General features: G+C 39.5%; 1 protein-coding gene across 8 annotated transcripts in view; it reads right to left on the bottom strand.

The window, feature by feature from the left end:
• Positions 1–636: 636 nt before the first annotated feature.
• Positions 637–21,052, bottom strand: part of REPS2 (RALBP1 associated Eps domain containing 2) — a 234,520-nt gene continuing 214,104 nt past the window's right edge. For 7 of the 8 annotated variants that reach the window (XM_037020519.2, XM_037020520.2, XM_073228225.1 and 4 more), the window contains one exon: positions 637–6,115. In XM_037020519.2, the coding sequence (XP_036876414.2) occupies positions 6,047–6,115 (69 nt within the window). In that variant the 3' untranslated portion in view covers positions 637–6,046. Of the gene's footprint in view, positions 6,116–13,500; positions 13,558–21,052 lie in introns of all 8 variants that reach the window. The other variant, XM_073228224.1, reaches the window with a different exon arrangement.

Below are 21,052 nucleotides of genomic sequence, written 5' to 3'. Positions count from 1 at the left end.
TAGTGATCCTCCCCAGTGCTTGGGAAAGGTCTGGGTCAGTGATGTCCTGTGTCCAAGCTTAGGAGCCAAATCATGGATGGTTTTCTAGAGTTAGTTTGGCACTACTACTAGATTGGAAATATCCTATGTGTAGTCCACCATTTGCATTCACAATACAGGATAAAACCCCAATCTGACAGAAGACTGGTGTCTCTTAAAATTATTCACATTTTAAAGGTAAGAAACTACAACTGGGGTGCCAGATTACTTAGTTCGGACTTCAAGCCAACTCTCCCTGAAACTCCCCCTTCACCCCTACCCCAGCTAAGGATATGTTGATTGGTAACATTTTTTAACAAAAAGAACAATGACAAGATGAAGCAAATAACCTGACCCCACATTAAGTCATGTTTTCAATTCAGTGGATCTTTAAAAATCACTGTGAATTAGCTGTGATATCCCACAATCACCCAGTATTTACTCTGTACAGACCTTTAAGAACCTAGCTCAGATCACCAGGAGGTGAAAATAACTAAATGTCAGACTTGGATTTAATTGGGAAGATGTCCAACTCCTTTTCATTTCACTTGCATTAAATGCACGAGACCAAATGTGGACCACAATTTATTGAACACCAAGACTCCATAAAAGCCACTCTTAGTCATCATACATTTATTTTTAACATAGCACCCCAGTTTCACATTATGTACATTTTTCAAAGTTGGAGATTCTTAACCTACTATGTTCTTCACAGACTTTCCAACAAGTGTGAAAAAGAGGCAGTAAGGTTAGCTTGAGACTACAAGTCACAATCCAACACAGCCTATCCTTTATTTACGTTTAAGATCAATATACATAATGCTCCCAAAGTTTAGTAAATGAATGAGACTCTAGCTGAGTAAAATATTAACACAACTTGCTAGCACATTATCATGAAAAGATGGAAGGCATCAAATATATCTTTGCTGTTACTCATTTTACTGTTCAATGTACCTGTAGTGAAAAAATATACATTTTTACTCTCAAGGTTAAAATAGACCACTCAGCTCATTATCTCTCCCAGCCCACTGGCATGAAGACTAAAATGGCTCTTCCCACCTCTGGCTCACTGAAGACAAAAAGAATGGCGGTGCTAAAGAGTATACCGGGCTCCCAGAGTGGGTGCAGTTGACACCCTCACACAAGTTGCCTTAAAACAAAACAAAACCAACACAACCCAGTTGACCCAATCGCCATACAAAGGGGTTATTGCATGCACTGTTCCGTTCCCAGGGCAGAGCTCCCTGAAGGGGCTTTAGGATCCAGTCCTGTTGTCCAACAAAGCACTTTAGGACAGATCCAGAACCTGAGGACTTCCTTTTGTAGCCCCTTCAAATTCCAACTCCAACACTCTTAAAGTACAGTCCTCTGGTCTTCAGAGTCACAGACCCATTTTCTCCAACTTCCCATGGCCATGAACTTATAGCTTAGAGCAAGACAGGAGAACTCACAAAACATGAAAAATAAACATTCCCCAATTGTTGAGAGCAGACCAAGGCTTTTGTAACTAGAACAAGTCCTCTCCGCTGAAATCTTCCTATATGCCTCTTAGAAAAGGTTTCTTTATCATCATGTGTATTAATAAATGCAGAAAATAATTATACAAACCTAAAAGTGACTAGGTACCTGGGATGTCCTGCTCATATTAACAGACTGGCTGTTTCAAGGGAACATTTGTAAGGCAACCTCTGAAAAAGCCTATCTTTGGGGATGGAAGCAGCCCTTAGAATCTGCTTGCACTGCTTGTAAAGTCTGGCTCTCTATGTCTGTTGTTCTTACAGGTGCTCTTGGGAGGGTCACAAAGCTAGATGCATTTTCCATTACAAACAAGCAAAGCGAGGTGGCTCACAGAGTGACTCACATTCAAACTGCCATCGATGACTGACCTGTTGGCATTGATGGGAAGTCTCCCTTGGCCTGTGCTGAAGGAGAAGCAAGATAAGTCACCTCAGCACTCCAAAAACCCAAGTCTCCACTTCTTACTACAAACTTGAATCACACTGAGTAATGATGCAGAAACAGAACAAAACAAAACACCCTTTACTAGACTGTAAACTCAAGCAGTCCTTTGAAATCAGAGTTTTAAAAGAGTACACTTGAAACAGTATGACAGCTAGAAAGAGAAACCAAAGTTACGAAGTGTTCTTTACTAGGAGAAAAAGACCTCTCCACTGATATTTCATTTTGTTCACACTCATCCTGTTCAAACCACAACGTATGGAGACCTACTTGTCAATAATATGGGAAGATCTGGTTGCTATGATATTTGAAAATTTTTTAAATATTTTAAAAATCATGTTCCCTTGGTGATATCTAGTTGGGAGGTGTGATTCTAGTTCGCGTTGAACAAATGTTTTTAGCTCTAAGGTGTTATACTGTAATTGGGGTCTGTTCAACTACTGCTTAGAAAATGACATCTACAAATGCTTGCCTTAACTGGAACAAACACATCCATTCCAAGGTTTTCTTATTGGGCTTCTGAATACCTACCTATTATTACTAAGGTTGTGAGATCATTAAGAAATAAACAACTATCATTTAGAAACAGACTTTAGAATCAAGTCACATATACAGAGAAGAATGTTTTATGACAGCTCAGACATTGGTAAGAAATCAAAGGAAAATTCTTATTTTTGATTACTCACCCTAAAATGTGCTGAAGTTAACATTTGCAACCCAAGTAACCAAAGATATATTGAAGAAAACTGTAACTTACTACATATTGGGTTCATTTCAGTCACAGTAGTCTATTTTAAAAACAAACTCCCATAAGGAATATAGGAATGGAATCCACTCAAAGCAACAGCTGTCAAAAGTTCTGCCAAGAAACTCGGAGTAATTTACTGCATCATGAAAGATGAGGTGTTCAGAAGAATAGTTCATCATATTCTTTTCCTTCAGATTTTTTGTTTCAATCCAAGAGAAATATCTAGATCTAAAACTCATTAAAACATGTTTTCATATTTTACGACTGATTAGATAAATAGAATTCAACATAGTAAATAGAAGAAACCCCTATAATCTATTTTTAATATTGCCTAGAAGCTAGAAGACTTAACTTAGAATCCATAAAATCAGGCTAGCATCCCAACTCTGCCACTAGCTACCTCTTTCTATGGATTATTCGGCTAAGAACTGTGGCTTCTTAGGGCCTTGGCTTCCCCACAAGCAAACTGCAGGAGATGAATACCAGTCTCTCAGCTCTGACATCCAATTCTCCAAAGATGGTAAAATGGACACAACTGCCAGCTAAGCTGCCTCCTCTCCCAACCAGGCCCAAAGCACTTCTCTAATATTAATAAAGCAGTTAGATCCTTCCAATTAAGGCAAACAGCTACCTTGACTACAACACGCATCTCCATTCCAATACCTACCTTTTAGTTTTGCTGGAAAGGGAGGTGGTAAAAGCAACAAGCCACACACAAAACACACTTGGGTACCCAACAAGCCCACCATCAACCACTACTGTGATTTATCCTCGGGACCCCATGGAGGAAGACCACTTAACAACAAGATTATTAAACCTCTGGATGGGGGCAGCATCAACCGGCTGTCCACAGAGTTCTGCCCAACAAGCAGGCCTAATTTTGGAGTAGTTTTATAGAAGAAGTATAATGGTGATTTCAATAACCCTGCCTTCCTATAAAATAACATTAAGGGCTCACAGAAACATTACCAGGAGTTATAGCCCTAAGTTTAAAATGTACATCCAAAGAAAACAGAGAAATAGAAGATGAGCATTAGTTAGGTAATAATAATGATGTGCATGTGCGTGTGTGCATATGTGTGTTTTAAAAATCCAGTTCTTAGCAGCTGATAAATGGTGGTCACTATTAAGTCCAGTCAAGAAGGTTGGATACAAATATTGTTGGCGTGTGCTTCAACGCAATGCCTACCTTAAAATACTGGTGAAACTATGCAACTCATGGGGTGTTGATTGCCCAATGCAAGTTTTTCCCTTTAATGAAAACTAAGCCAACTAAACAAAACCCCAACCTCTTAATTGGCTTATCCACTGGCATTGGCTTGGTGGGGAAAAAAACACATCAATATTTTCCAAATGCATAATATAGACTAACATTCCTTAGTTTACATGTGTGCTTAATGGATATGAAGTGCTATCTCCAGTGAGTGCATATGCACTGGGAGAGAGAACGTGTATATACTGGTCTCTCCTGGATTGAATGTAACAAAAGGCAAATGTGCTGTGAAACGCCTGCAACAAGGACACTGTTGGTTAAGGTCTTGCTGCCCCCAGATCTCAGAACATGGGAAAAGAGGGGACCTAAAGTATTTGCACTGACCCAGTCATAATGTTAGGAGGGGATTAACTGACTCCAAGCCCTTCCCACAGCAACAAAAAAAGGCAGCCAAAAAGGAAGGAAAATGGGAATAGAGAAATAGTTTCAGTTTTGTGATTTTCAAATCAAATCAGTTCAAAATCTTTTATTATGCACAGAATAGAACCAATTTGTTTTTCTTTGGAAAAACATCATCTGTTGGAGCTCCTCTGCCATAAGATACTGATAAAGCTTGCCAATGAAATAAGGAAGCATTAAATAAACGCCTACTCTTTCTAAAAGCTGTCAACCTTACTGAAATCAAAGGCTTAATCCCAATACACTGCAAACCTATCCTAAACCACTTCAAAAAGGACTGTAGGCGCACCCCACCCTCTAGCCTAAGAATGGGTAAATTAGCAAAAGGCTCAAGAGACCTCATTTCATGCCATCAGTCTCTCCAAGTGATGTTAAAGATGGTGTGCCTTGATCCCTGTGAGGGTTGGTCAATTCCCACTTTAAACTTGAGCTTTAGGGGAAGCAGTGGCTATCCCAATTTCTAGAGGGTATAACTGGCTTCTGCCATTTGAGCTTACCGCTTTACATCTCTTACACTGGAGTCAGCTGGACTCCTCCAGACCATGGAAAAACCAATCACTTCCCAAGAGTACACTTCACAGAGAACAAACAGTCACATATCCAGTGTGAAAACTGGCCTTCCTTTCATTATTTCTTCATATCCAATATACACACAATCCAAGTCAAAATAACAAAGACAAAACTAACTACTAGAGATTGTTGAATTGCTGATAATAACCATTTCCCCTTCTTCTCCAGTTTGAATACCTGGGTTCAAAAAACAATTATGTATCTGTTCAAAGTCTCATCAGCCTTTCATATCTGATGGGTGATTTCCAAATTCATGTGTTTACAGATATGTTTCCCATGCAGGATAAAAGTAGAGATCTGGCAACTATTTAATTTGATCGGGAGAGGCAGTTAAAACAGACTGCTCTTGCCTAAAAATGTACATAAAAGGACTGAGTTACCCGGATTGATGGTCTAGCTGGGCCAAGTTAAACAGACCACTGACAAAACCTCCACTTTACAGAGGTGTAAAGAACCAGTAGGTCTTTGCCATTCAACAGAAAATGACAGTCATATATTATTCATAGCTAGATATAATATCAAAATGGCACTAGAGAAGCAATTTTTGGCATGTAGTGGTGGAGGGCACAGCGCCAGTCTAAATCTGATGCTTTTATTTTATTTCAGTTTTTGTTATTATCATCATCATGCCAAAGACTAACCAGCTGGACTTCCAATGATTCAGGAAACCAACCTACCATATATGATATACATACAAAAATAAAACAAGCATCATGATGGCACTGGGTTATAAGGTTTTGTACAAATCATAAATTCTTTGAATAAACAATGCCCTAAGTTGTTTTATTTGCTAGAATAGCTTTTGATAAGGAGCAATACCTAACACCTTGAGGAAGTACTTAAGAATGGGAGATAAATTCCACCAATAATTACAGTTTCGAGTGTGATAATCAGTTGTATTTTTTCCACCAGAGTAAAATGTACAAGTAAAGTACAAGAGAAAAGGTGATATGGATTATATTCCACTGCTCACAGCTTTTGACACAGTTTCAAACATCTAAGACAAGTAGTTGAGTTGAAACATTCAAATGAAAGATCTTGGCAGAAAAGGTCACCCATGGTTACTTGAATCTTGGGGGTCACAACACAGTAACTGGACGAAGTTGTTCCAACTGGTTTTCCAATGCAATCCGTTCTTGATGAACCTCCTGATTTGTACAAAAGAGAGAGAAGAAAAACAAAAACACAAAGGGGTCATTTCCTGGGTTCATCCCTACTTTATCCAATATTAAAAAGAAATGTATAGTTGGACCCACAAACACTTACGTGCCATAGGACTCCAGTGGACTGAAAGGCACATATTTAAAGCTGGTATGTAGACACAGGAGGCTTTACAAGTTGTAGTAATTTCTCAACTCCTTTCTGAAGATGATGAAATGAACCTGACTAAACCACTCCTTCCTCCCAGCCTTAATCTCAGGCTCAGGTTTAAAACAGCATTGGTGGCTGGCAGGGAATGACACTGAAGATTTAAAGACTGATCAGAAGGTAGCAGAAAAGCAAAAGCAGACTCCACAGGGACTAAATCTCTAGTTATAACGTCTCATTTTCGATCCAGCACTATCTATACTCAGTGAAGTCTGAGGGATGAGAAAGTATGCTGGCCACCCCTCCATCAAAGTGTTACCCAAGCTCCTGGGTAAAATATGGCTAAAGGCAGAAAAGAGGGTCAGCAATCTGCTATTTTGAAATTCAAAATTTCAGGCCCTAAAGCAGAATTACTGGCAGGAGGAGAAGGGTACACATGAAGGCATTCTTAAGTAGAATCGGTCAAGGTGGGAAAGGATTCTGCAGAAAGGCTGGATTCTGAGATGCTCCAGAAGAATCAACATGTTAATAGCACAGAACTCAATAAGCATTTATTTACCCACCCTCCTATCCTATCCAGCCAGCCTTCGAGTATCTATCTACTATTGGCCGTATTCTGTTCTAGGTGTGATGGTACCAGCAAAGAACAAGACAGCTCTGACCAATGACCTCATAGGGCTTATAGTCAAATGGCTAGAGAAAGACAAAGTTAAAGAGCAAACACTTTCAGCAGGAAATAAATAAAATGATGTAATAGAGAGTAATGGGGAATCTAGGAGAAAGACAGAGGAGTGGTCAGGGAAGGCTTCCCAAGATGCTATCTGAGCAGACTTGAATGAAATGAGGGGTGAGCCATGTGAAGATATCGTGGGGGAGGATTATCAGGGAAGACAAAATGGCAACTGCAAAAGCCCTGAAGGGGGAATGAGCTTGAACAATTTATTTAATGAACAAAAAGGTCTGTGTGATGAGCAGAGGCAGCAAAGAAGATATTGCCAGAAACTGAAGTCAGAAAGTTAGGCAGGGGACAGTGTGGACACAGTAGAGAGAGTGGACGCCACTCAAAGTGCAGGGGGAGAGCACTGAAGGCTTTGAATTAGGGAAGACATGTGACCTAATTCAAAATTTTCACTCCAGCTATAGTGTAGACAATGGATTGTAGCAGGGCAAGAGTGGGAGCAGGCAGCAGTTGGGAAGTTACTGCCTGGACCCAGGTGAGAAATGAAAATGGCTTAGATCAGCTATAAAGATGGGAAGAAGTGGATCAATTCTGGGTATATTTTGAATCTAGAACTGATAAGACTTGCTGAGGAAGTTGATGCAGGAAAGAAGGAAGGGGGTTTTGGACTAAGCAATGGATGGCTAGTAGTGGTATTAATTGAGAACTAGAAGATTGGAAGATATAGGTATTTCAAGGAGAGCGCTGGGAATTAAGCATTTGAAATGTGTATTAGATACATCAGGAGAAAAGGCTGAGTAAGCAATTGTAAATACATGTCTAGAAATCTAAGGAAAAAGAAGTAGGGCTTGAAACAATCTAGAATCACCACGTTAGTCTTTCAAAGCCATGGGACTGTATAATGTCATCTAGCAAAAGACTACAGATAGAGGTTGTAGGTAAAAATGGAACTGAACATACCTACCATATTCATTCCCTACTAGAACTCCACTAAAACAATTTCAAAAAATTGTTTTAAGTCATAGACATACAAGGACAGGGAAAACAAAAGGGATAAAAAGGTGGTAGCAATAAAAACTTGTATGCTAGAAGGCAAACTAATGAACAGAAATGACTCAGCAAATCTAAGAAAAATAAATGTGGGGATTCTACCAGTCACTGAGAATGACTCTTCCAATATGCATTATGAAACTAGGGAAGTAACCACAGGGTGGATTCAGGATCCACTGGCCCCACTGTGAGATGGACCCTGAGCTTCAACGCCACTGATCACCTGACCTCCATAAGCATCTACTCTGACTGGTGGGCCACAGAGACATCTTGAGTCTCTTGGAATTACTGTAAGTTCAGAGCCAGTGTCCAATAACCCACCCAAAATCAGACTATTTCCTTTTCCCCAAAGAACAATCACCCTGGTAAATGGCCTTTCCTTTGGGAAAGGCTAGGAAAGATTAACAGTATGAATTTTTGGTTGCATAGTGAGGTACCTTCCTTAAGGTGACCCAGATGCCCCTTTACTCAAGAGGTTCTACTTAAACTGACCTTATCTGGAAGTTCATTGAGAGGTCATGACTAGAGCTGTTTTGATGATTCTGCAGACTTGTGTTCACTAGACCTAGAACTTTTTCACTCATACAGATTAAGTAAACTGAATCACAAGCTAAGCACGGTGTTAAAACAGGAGCCAAATCGGATTTTACACAGAAGAATCCCTGACTCATTCATTTGGCAGCTCCAGATTCCTATGAAAGGGAAGGAGGACTGGCTAAAACAAGTGTTAGTTCAAAGTGTGCTTCAGAAGCAATTAGATCCCCAGGATCCTTCCTGCCACAGGGCAGAACACTGAAGATTTATTCAGTGAAAAGGTAAAACAAAGGGCTTCTAGATTAGCAATACACAGATACAGTTGAGGACAAGACACTAGACTGGAAATAGGGGGAATAAATGATCATCTTGGATGCAGAGACCCACAGCCCTCTTCCTCCACTGAATCAGGTCTTTCCCTCCATGCAGGAGACCAAAAGAGTCTCTTCTCTGGGGACTCCAACCAGATCAAAAGGAAAGAGCCAATGATACTGCCTTTGGGGGTTCCCCAACTGTATAGCCCAATCAGATGCATAAGAGTGAAGCCCAAAGCTGCTAAGCCCCACTACAGGCTATGAAATTCCAATCAGCATTTTCATCCCCTTTGTAAATACAAGCAAAGAAAGACCATCAGATATTGAAAGAAAGCATCTAATGAGAAATATGTACAAAATTAAAAAGCAAGTATGCAGGACAAAGAAAAATACTTCCATTAAGAGAGGCTATTGTAATGTGTGTGCAAGTTAGTTAGTAGTTTAAAACCTATACATGCTTAAGGTACTCTACAAGAAGATATGTCAAAGACATAATCAATCCTCCCATGTTTTCTTCCATATGCTACCTCTATAGCTTTTCTTCTTCCTTCCTAATTACAACCCTTAAATAGAATTCGTGCCTCATATCGAATTTACCGAGTATCATAATTCCTCCAGGTGGTAAAGATACCTCGAGACAAGTGCTGGGCATAGAAGCCACAGGGCATAAATCTGCAAAGAAGTAAAAAGCTAACCTTTTCAACAATATGGCTTCTCTCTCACTTACCAACTTTACATTTCCCTGTATGGCCCCGGAAGATGACTGGTTAGCCAGAGACGGGTAAGATTCCTCAAGGGAGGAACAACCTAAGACAGGCACAGTTGCAGGGGGGCCATCAGGTGAGAAATCGGGGAACAACAGTGGTAAAGCTTAGAACCTCACACCCCCCTGTTTTGAGAGAAAGCTTCTGCATCCGTGGATGTTTTATTGCCCTTGTCTAGCTCGGATTAGCACATAGTCTACAGGCACACACATGATCATCTACAATTGCTCTCTTACAACACTAAACTATGTTTTCTACCTTTATCTTGCATCTACCTACCACTTCAGCAGTTTATTAAAAATAAAAAAAATAATAATAATAAAGGGAGAAATGTGGGATCCACATATAAATCAAGTATAAAAATCAAATGAATATTCATATTTGACCTGATTGTTTATAGCTCATAATGCGTGATCAAAACCAAAAGTTTCTGTGATGACTGCCCTTGTACTGTTTACCATGTAAGAACTTATTCACTATGTAAGAATTTGTTCACCATGTAAGAACTTGTTCATTATGCTTCAGAAGATGGGAGACTGACGAGAATTAGGCTTGAGATGGATTAATGATTGTGCATTGAGCATTGACCCCCCTATACAGAATTTTATTGTTGTTAACAACCATTTGATCAATAAATATGAGAGATGCCCTCTCAAAAAAAAAAAAAAGAGAGAGGCTATTGTAACAATGAAACAAGAATAGGATACCATCAGAAATAATTAGAGAATAAAAAATGAACTCCTCGTTATTAAATAATAGGGGATTTAGAATTTAAAATTAAGTCTCCAGAAACAGACTAAAACAGAGGCAAAGGAAGAGGAAAGAAAGAAAATATGAGAAAATTACATAACCAAGCTAAGAGGTCCAATGTCTGAAAAATATCAGCAAGGGAGAACAAGGAAAAGGGGGACAGGGGAGGAAATAATCAAGAAAAAAAATCAAGAAAATTCCCAGAACTAAAGAATACGGTTTTCCAAATTAAAAGGCCTTACCAAGTACACAGAACAATGGATGAAAATGACCTACACCACAGCAGAGGAGAGGGGAGAAAAACCCATAAGCAAACAAAGCACAAAACAAAAACAAGGTCACCACACAAAGATTCATAAAATAGAACAAAATTTTATGTAAAATTGACTATTTTTTATTTTAGTGCACAGTTCTATAAATTATAACACATGTATAGATTTGTGTAACCACCACCACAAAAAAGGTACATTGCAGTTCCAACAAAAAAAAGCTCCCTGGTACTACTCACTGAGACACAAACCCCCACTTCATGCTGTTTTCCAGCACTATAGTTTTGCCTTTTCAAGCATGTCAAATAAAAGGAATCATGCAGCACATAACCTTTTGACACTATCTTGTCTCACTCTGCATGTCTTTGAGTTTCATTCGAGTTGTTCTATCATTCCTTTTTACTGCTGAGTACTATTTCACTGGTGAGTGTACCACCATTTATTCATTCATCCTTTGGAAGACATTTGGGCTGTTTCCAGGTTTGCACTTACCACATGAAACTATGAACATCCACATACAGGTTTCTGGGTGAACAAAAGTTTTCATTTCACTAAGGTAGATAGATATCCAGGAGTAGGACTGCGGGGTCACATCATAAGTATACATATAACTCCTCAAGAAACTGCCAAATGATTTTTCAGAGTGGGGTACCATTTTGCATTCCCACGACCAAGTCATGAGAACTCCCGTTGTCAGCACTTGGTGGTGTCAGTATTTTCTGTTTCAGCAATTCTAATATGTGTATAGTGGGTACGTGGTCATGGTTTTAATTTGTATTTCCCTAATGGCTAATGATGCTGAATATATTCTCACACATTTATTTTCCATACCTACATCCTCTTTGGTAAAGTGTCTGTTCAAGGACTTTTCCCATTTTAAGTAGAGTTGTTTGAGTTTTGAGAATGCTTATTATTGAGTTTTGAGAGTTCTACACATAATCTGGAGAGAAGTTCTTTAAATACGTGTGTTAGAAATATTTTCGCCCTTGTCTGTAGTTTGTCTCTTAATTCTCTTGACAGTGTTTCTGGCAGAGAAGTTTTTAATTTTGATGCAGTCCACCTTATTTTTTTCTGTTACAGATTGTTGCTTTTGCCATCATTTCTAACCCCAATCATGAATATCTTTTCCTAATGTTTTCTAAAAATTTTATGCCTTTATGTTTTAATCTGCATCTATGACTCATTTCAAGTTAATATTTGTACAAGGAGTGAAGTTTTGATCAAGTTTCATTTTTTTATATATGGATGACCAATTGTTAGATAATAATTTGTTGAAAAGACTATCCTTTCTCCATGAATTGATTTTGCACCTTTGTCAAAGACTGAATGGCTGTATTCATGTGGTTTATTTCAGTACTCTCCATCCTGCTCCACTCATCTATGCATCAATCCCTCTATCAGTACCCTACTGTCTTGATTACTGAAGATTGATACTAAAGTGATTCCTCCAACTTCGTTTTTTTTCATATTTTGTTTTAGCTATTTTAGTTCCTTTGTCCTTACGTATAAGTTATAGGAGTAGCTTGTTTAACAAAAAAATCTTGCTGGGAGTTTAACTGGTATTACAATGAAACTATAGATCACTTGGGAGGAAAATTACATCACTACTGTGTTCAATCTTCTAATCCAGGAACAGCGTATGTCTCTCCATTTATGTAAGTCTTCTTTGATTTCTTTTAGCAGCACTTTGTAGTTTTCAGTATACAGATCCTGTGTGTTTTGATGAATTTATACTTAAGTATTTCATTTGGAAGAAGGGTAAGCTACCGTGAATGGGAATGGTATTGTTTTTCAAATTTCCATTACCAATTATTCCTTGCTTGTATATATCAATAAGATTGCTTGTTATGTTGCTGACCTTGTGTTCTGTAACCTTCATAAACTCAGTCAAAAAAAGGAAATTTTAGAAATAATTCCATTTACAATAGTGACACAAATTTTAAAAATTGGGAATAAATTAAACAAAAGACATTTAATACTTAAGTACTCAGAACCACTAAGAGGAATTTTACAAGATCTAAATAAGTGAGAAGATGTACTCTGCTCACAGACCAGCAGACTCAAGATCATTTGGATGTTGATTCTCTTTAAACTGATCTATATATTCAATGCAAATCCAATCATAATCCTAGCAAGCTATTTTGTAGCGAATGACACACCAATTCTAAAATTTATATAAACAACAGGCCCAGAATGTCCAAAGGAATCTTGAAAGAGAAGAACTGGTTCAAAATATATGCTACCTGATTTAAAGACCTAATACAAAGCAACTGTAATCAAGGTTGTATAGCAGTGGTCTAAGGCTGAATAGATTAATGGAAGAAAATAAGAACCCAGAAATAAATCTACACTTATACGGTCATTATATTTTTCACAAGAGCACCAAAGTAATCCCAAAGAGGAAAGTAAACTCTTTTCAACAAATGGTGCTAGATTAATGAGATATTGATATGAGGAAAAAATGAACCTTGACCCTAACCTGATGCCATACACAAGAACAAAACTTAACTGAACATGGATCATACACATCGGTGTAGATACTATGGAAGTTCATTAAAAAATTAAAAATAGGACTACTAGGAATGACATCAATATCATGGCTGAATAAGACATCCCTCATCCATGTCCCCCTGCTGACAATAATTTGGCATCAATTCACAGATAAAGTGCCTTTGTGGGAGCCGTGGGATCCAGCACCACACACCAAGGGACTGAGGAGGAATCTCACACAGCCATGCATTGGTTAACAGGCACACAGACCTCAATCTTGCCTCTGGACCCTGCAGTGGCCCGTGAACCAGCTCTAGCCCCTCGCAACCACAGTCTAGGGGCCCCCAGAAAGCCATGTTTCAGACAATGACTCACAGATGAAGGAGCCTTTGCAGAAGTCCAGGTTTCCTGCACATAAGTTCCATCACAATGCTGGAGCAAAAAAAATGTAGGTTTGGATGCATTAGAGAGTGTAAGAGAAATTGACATCACTCACATCACCCACCCACTAAGACAGCACAGCTTAGGGCCATGAGAGATCTTCTTGGCCCATGATTTTTTCCATGGGGTGAGAGTATGTAAGTGAGCTCTTGGCTTTTCCAGCTATGTGGGATGCTACTACTGAAGAGGCTCAATTCTCTCCTGCCCCATCCAGGCTGCTGAATTGTGAACTGCATTAGTAGGGGACAGGAAGAAGCTGGCAGAACAGCAGACAGGACTCTTCAAGGGGATTAAAGGAACACAGATCCTACTAAATGCGTTGTGGGACTCCATCAAAAAGCCCACCCATGAGTCTCTGAGGATCTTCCAACTGGCCACAGGGCACTCCCAACACTCCATTAGCCTTACTCTCAAACACACTCCCACCTTGTGGCCAGCTCCCCATTCATACTCCCAAAGACAGCAGCGACAGTGACCTTTGGCAGATGACTGCTAGCACATGCAGAAAGCCTGCACTGGCCCAAATCCCTGTGGGCCAGGGAGAGACCATAAATTTGAGATTTAGTGCCACTTTTGAGAAAACAAAAGGGAGACTGTCTGTATTCAGCCTGGTATTTTGCAGGACCAGGAGAAAGCATACAAGCTTAAGAATTCTGCCACAAAAGGGTGCAAGAAATGTCAAGCAGGTATATCCAGAGCATGTGTGAAAAAGCCTCAGAATCCTTAAGCAGATCTGGTGGAAGGTATTTCTCTCCTGAAGGCAGTTATAAGGACTGGAGATGACTACTACTTCAGATAAGAAGACAGCAATTAAAACATTAAGGAAACATGACACCAACAAAGAATCACAATAATCTAGCAATCAATCCCAAAGACATGGAGATCTGATTTAACCAATAAAGAATTTAAAATAGCTGTTTTAAGGAAACTCAACAAGTCACAAGAGAACAAAGTCAACAAAATCAGGAAAACTACACTACATGAACAAAATGAGAAGTTTAACAAAGAGAAACCATAAAAAAGAACCAAACAGAAATTAAAGAATACAATAAATGAAAAGAAAAATGCAATAGAGAGCATCAACATCAAAATGGATCAAGCAGAAGAAACAATCTGAGACAGAAGACAAGAATGTAGAAATAATCCAGTCAGAGGGAAACAAAGAAAAAATATTTAGAAAGAGTAAAGAAAGCCTATGTGATCTACAAGATACCATCAAAAGAAATAATTTCTGGATTAATGGAATGTGAGAAGTTGAAGAGAGGAGGAGGAAAAAAGTTTATCTGAATCAATAATTGCTGAGAATTTCCCAAATCTGGGGAGATATGGGTATCCAAGTTCACGAAGCTCACTGATCACCAAACTCAATTTAAAGAGATATTCTTCAAGACACATTATATAAAACTATTAAAAATCAAAGACAATCTTAAAAGCAGCAAGAGAAAAGAAGCTTGTAACCTTTACAAGGGAACCCTCATAAGGTTACCAGCAAGTTCTTCAGCGGCATTTTACAGACCAGAAGAGTGGGATGATATATTCAAACTTCTGAAAGAAAAAAAACTGCCAACCAAGAAAACTCTATTTGGTAAAGCTACACTTGAGGAATATAAGAGAGAGAAAGACTTTCCCTAATGAAAGCTGAGGGAGCTCACCACCATTCAACCTGCCTTACAAGAACTGCAGAGAGTTCTGTAAGCTGAAATGAAAGGATGTCAAGTAGTAACATAAAACATAAGAAAATATACAACATCCTGGTAAATATAAGTATATAGTCAAATTCATAGTCAAATTCAGAATACTCTTAATACTGTAGAATGGTGGGGTATTAACCACTTACCTCTAGGATGAAGGTCAAAGGACAAGAGTTTTAAAAGTAACAATATCTAAAGTCATATGTTAATATACAACATAAAAAGAGGTCAACTGGGACATCAAAAACAAAAAGGGGTGACTAAAGGGTAGCGCTTTTACATGCAATTGAAGTTAAGCTTTTATCAGTGTAAAATAGAGTATTATAAGATGTTTTATATATATATGTATGTATAAAGCCTCACAGTATTCCACAAAGTAAAAGCCTATAATAGATTCACAAAACACAAAAAGAAGACAACCAAAGCACACCACTGCAGAAAAACCATCAATTCACAAGGAACACAGCAAGAGAGGAAGAAAGGAACAAGGGAACTATAAAACAGCCAGAAAATAATTAACAAGATGTCATCAGTAAGTCCTTACTATCAATAATTACTCTAAATGTAAATGATTAAATTCTCCAATCAAAAGACATAGATCGGCTAAAAAACAAGACCAAACTATACACTGCCTACAAGACACTCACTCTGCTTTAAGTTCACACACAAGCTCAAAGTGAAGGCATGAAAAAGATATTCCATGCAAGTAGACACCAAAAGAGAATAGGGGTAGTAGCTATACTAAAAGTATATAAAATTTACAGTATAAAGTATAAAGCTATACTTAAAGTTTACTGACATATCAGACAAAACAGACTTTAAGCCAAAAACTATAACAAGAGATAAGGTCATTATGTAATGATAAAGGGGATAATTCATCAAGAAAATGTAACAATTGTAAATATATAGGTACCCAGCATCAGAGCACCTAAATTTATGAAGAAAATACTAACAGATCTGAAGACAACAATAATAGCAGGGGAACTTCAGTACCCCAGTTTCAACAATGGGTATATTATCCAGACAGAAAATCAGTACAGAAATGTCAGACTTGAACTATACTTTAGACCAAATGGACAAAACAGATATAAAAAACACTCCACCCAACAAGAGAAGAATTACATGTTCTTCTCAAGTGCACATGGAATACTCTCCAGGATATACCAGATGGTCACACAACAAGTCTTAACAAATTTAAGACTAAAATCATACCAAGTATCTCTTCCAACCACAATGTTATGAAACTAGAAATCAGTAACAAGAAGAAAACTAGAAAAGTCACAAATATGCGGTGATTAAATGAACATAAAAAATAAAACCAATGGGTCAAAGAAGAAATCAAAAGGGAAGCCTACAAGAAACACCTACTGTATGGAGATACATTAAAGCCAGGCAAGAGACTCTTTAAATATTGCAATTCTACCCACACATAGTCAGACAAATAACATTTCAGTTGGGATGCTTAAAAATAGAGCACAGGGGAGAGGATTAAAGATGGCAGCGTGAGAGGAGAGACAGAGGCTTCCTCCTAAAACTGGATACAATGAGAAAATTTGATTGGCACAACTAATCCTGAGAAAGCAACAGGAAAGAGGACAGCATCAGACTGCACACAACTGGAGAAAAGAGCAGACCTCAGCGAACGGAGTAACGTACCAGAGCTGTGGCTCCGCGGGACCCGAGCACCTCCCCCACCCCAGCTCACGGGCGGGAGGAAGACAAACAGAGCAGGGAGGGAGTGGAAGACTTGGGACTGCTGAATACCTAGCTCCGGAGATCTGTTCTGGGAGCACAAACCTACATTTCATGGTGCTTTCATGAGACTCGCATGACTACTAGGTTGGAAAGTTAATACAGGCAGACTTCCTGGGGAGACTGGGATTCCGGCTGCTTGTGGAAAGCAGGGATCCATATCTGGCTGCTCTGGGACAAAAACTTATACCTGCGTGACCGGCCCACTGGCTCAGGCAGTGGAGACAGGCACAGCAGCCAGGAGGCGGGGAACAGCTCTTTCCTACCCCCAGGCACCAGTACCGTTCCCATGCGACCCCCGACATAGCTTCAGGGGCTCAGCAGCTCCAGAATAGAGCTTCTGGACACTAGAGGGCGCCATATACAAACATGAAACACCAAAGGAACCTGGTCCAGAGTAAAATTGTTAATACAACTCCCAAGAAAGGTTTAAATGATATGGACCTCATGACTCTTCCTGAAAGGGAGTTCAAAATAAAAATAATCAACATCCTAATGGAGGTAAGGAAAGACATCCAAGAACTCAGGAATGAATTCAGGTCAGAAATCCAATCATTAAAGAATACGATGGAGGGTATTAAAAGCAGGTTGGATACGGTGGAGGAGACAATAAATGAAATAGAAACTAGAGAAGAGGAATACAAAGAAGCTGAGGCACAGAGAGAAAAAAGGGTCTCTAAAAATGAAAGAATATTGAGAGAACTGTGTGACCAATCCAAGCAGAACAATATTCACATTATAGGGATACCAGAAGAAGAGAGAGAAAAAGGGATAGAAAATGTCTTTGAGGAGGTAGTTGCTGAAAACTTCACCAATCTGGGGAAGGACATAGTCTGTCAGGCCATGGAGACCCACAGATCCCCCAACACAAGGGACCCAAGGAAGACAACAGCAAGACACATAGTAATTAAAATGGGAAAGATCAAGGATAAGGACAGACTGTTAAAAGCAGCCAGAGGCAGAAATAAGATCACATACAAAGGAAAGCCCATCAGACTAACATCAGACTTCTCAGCAGAAACCTTACAGGCCAGAAGGGAGTGGCATGATGTATTAAATGCCATGAAGCAGAAGGGCCTGGAACCAAGATTACTTTATCCAGCAAGATTATCATTTAAATTTGAAGGAGGGATTAAACAATTTCCAGATAAGCAAAAGCTGAGAGAGTTTACCTCCCACAAACCATCTCTGCAGTCTATTTTGGAGGGACTGCTATAGATGGAAGTGCTCCTAGGGTTGGATAGCTGTCACCAGAGGAGGTAAAATCAAGGTAGGGAGGGTGGAGCAGCTGATTGCGAGGTAAATGCAAAATAAAATTGACTATCCCCGAAGTCAATCAAGGGATACACAAAAAGTACAGAATTTGATACCTAATATATAAAGAATGAAGGAGGAAGAAAAAGGAGGAAAAATAGAAAAGAACCTTTAGATTGTGTTTGTGACAGCATACTAAGTGAGTCAAGTTAGACTCTTAGATAGTAAGGAAAGTAACCTGGAACCTTTGGTAACCACGAATCTAAAGCCTGAAATGGCAATAAGTACATACCTATCGACAATCACCCTAAATGTAAATGGACTGAATGCATCAATCAAAACACACAGAGTTGGAGGCGGAGCCAGGATGGTGGCGTGAGTAAAGCAGCGGAAATCTCTTCCCAAAACCACATATATCTATGAAAATATAACAAAGACAACTCTTCCTAAAATAGAGACCAGAGGACACAGGACAACATCCAGACCACATCCACACCTGCGAGAACCCAGCACCTCGCAAAGGGGGTAAGATACAATCCCGGGTCCGGCGGGTCCTGAGCGCCCCTCACCCCAGCTCCTGGCGGTAGGAGAGAGGTCTGAGCGGGAGGGAGAAGGAGCCCAGGACTGCTGAACACGCAGCCCCAGCCATCCGGACCAGAGCACAGACACAGTGCATGCGCGGGGCCATGGATACTAGGGAAACAGGGCAGCAAGAACGGTGAGCGGGTACCGGAGGCCGGCGCTGGAGGACAAAAGAAAAGCGAGCGGCCATCTTTTTTGTTTGTTGTTTTTGTTTTGTTGCAGTGAGTGCTTTTTGGAAGTCTTAAAGGGACAGGGACCCAAATACTAGGGAAACAGGGCAGCAAGACCACCGAGCGGGTATTGGAGACAGGCGCCAGAGAACAAAAGAAATGCGAGCAACCACCTTTTTCTCTCTTTTTTTTTGTTTGTTTGTTGTTGTTTTGTTTTGGCGAGCGCTTTTTGGAAGTCTTAAAGGGATAGGGACCCTAATACTAGGGAAATAGGGCAGCAAGTCCGGTGAGCGGGTGCCCGAGGCTGGCACTGGAGAATAAAAAAAAACGAGCGGCCATTTTTTTTTTTTGTGGTCGTTTTGTTTTGGCAGGTGCTTTTTGGAAGTTTTAAAGGGGCAGGGCGGGAATCCCGGGATGTCTGGGAAATCTAATCCCCTGGGCTGCAGGGAGCACGGAGCCTCCCAGTCGCTCCCCCTCCAACGCAACTCCACCACTTTGGAGGCAGCAGCCTGAGCCAGGCCACGCCCACAGCAACAGTGGAGATAAACTCCATAGCAGCCAGGCAGGAAGCAGAAGCCCTGTCTGCACACAGCTACCCAGCACAAGCCACTAGAGGTCGCTATTCTCCCAGGAGAGGAAGGCCACAAACCAACAAGAAGGGAAGTTCTTCCAGCCGTCACTAGTCCCAGCTCTGCAAACTATTCCTATCACCATGAAAAGACAAAATTACAGGCAAACCAAGATCACAGAGACACCAGAGAAGGAGATAGACCTAGCCAGTCTTCCTGACAAAGAATTCAAAATAAAAATCATAAACATGCTGACAAATACGCAAGAGAAATGGGATGAAGTCCGGAGGGAGATCACAGATGCCAGAAAGGAGATCACAGAAATGAAACAAACTCTGGAAGGATTTATGAGCAGAATGGATAAGATGCAAGAGGCCATTGATGGAATTGAAACCAGAGAACAGGAACGCATAGAAGCTCACATAGAGAGAGATAAAAGGATCGCCAGGAATGAAACAATATTAAGAGAACTGTGTGACCAATCCAAAAGGAACTATATCGGTATTATAAGGGTACCAGAAGAAGAAGAGAGAGGAAAAGGGACGGAAAGTATCTTGGAAGAAATAATTGCTGAAAACTCCCCCAAACTGGGGGAGGAAATAATTGAACAGACCAAGATATGCAAACAATGTTAGTATCTCTCTACAAAAGAATGGATATAGAAAATGTGGTCCATACATACAGTAGAATATAATTCAGCCATAACAAAGAAGGAAATTCTGCCATTTGTAACATGGACAGACCTTATGGACACTGCCAAGTGAAGTATGTCAGTCAGAGAAAGGCAAATGCCTTTTAACATCACTTGTGTGTGGAATCTAAAAAAGCAAAATTCATAGAAACAGAGAGTAGAACGGTGGTTGCCAGGGGCTGGGGGAAATGGCAAGATGTGGTCAAAAGAACAAACTTCCAGTAATAAAATGAGTAAATTCTAGGAATCTGACTAACAGCATCGTGACTATAGTTAACAAATATTGTATTACATACTTAAAAGTTGCTGAGAGAGTAAATCGTAAATGTTCTCACCATATAAAAGAATTGTTAATTACATGAGGTGATGGAGGTGTTAACAAAAATACTATGATAATCATATTGCAATATGTTTATCAAATGAACATATTGTACACTTCAAAATTACACAGTGTTATATAAACACACCTCAGATACTGCAGGTTTGGTTCCAGACCACCTCAATAAAGCACATATTGCAAGAAAGCAAATATCACAATAAACCAAATCAAGTACATACAAAAGTTGTTTACACTACTGTAGTCTATAGTGTGTAATAGCATTATCTCCTTAAAAATGCACATACCCTAATACTTTATTGCTAAGAATTATCTGAGCTTACAGTGAGTCATAATCACTGATCACAGATCACTAAACAAACATAATAATAATGAAAAAGTTTGAAATATCATGAGAATCACTGAAATATGATGCAAAGATATAAAGTGAACAAATGCTG

Source organism: Manis javanica, chromosome X (genome assembly GCF_040802235.1).
Source record: "Manis javanica isolate MJ-LG chromosome X, MJ_LKY, whole genome shotgun sequence".
NCBI classification, from domain to species: domain Eukaryota; kingdom Metazoa; phylum Chordata; class Mammalia; order Pholidota; family Manidae; genus Manis; species Manis javanica.
This window is presented reverse-complemented; position numbering and strand designations above follow the sequence as displayed.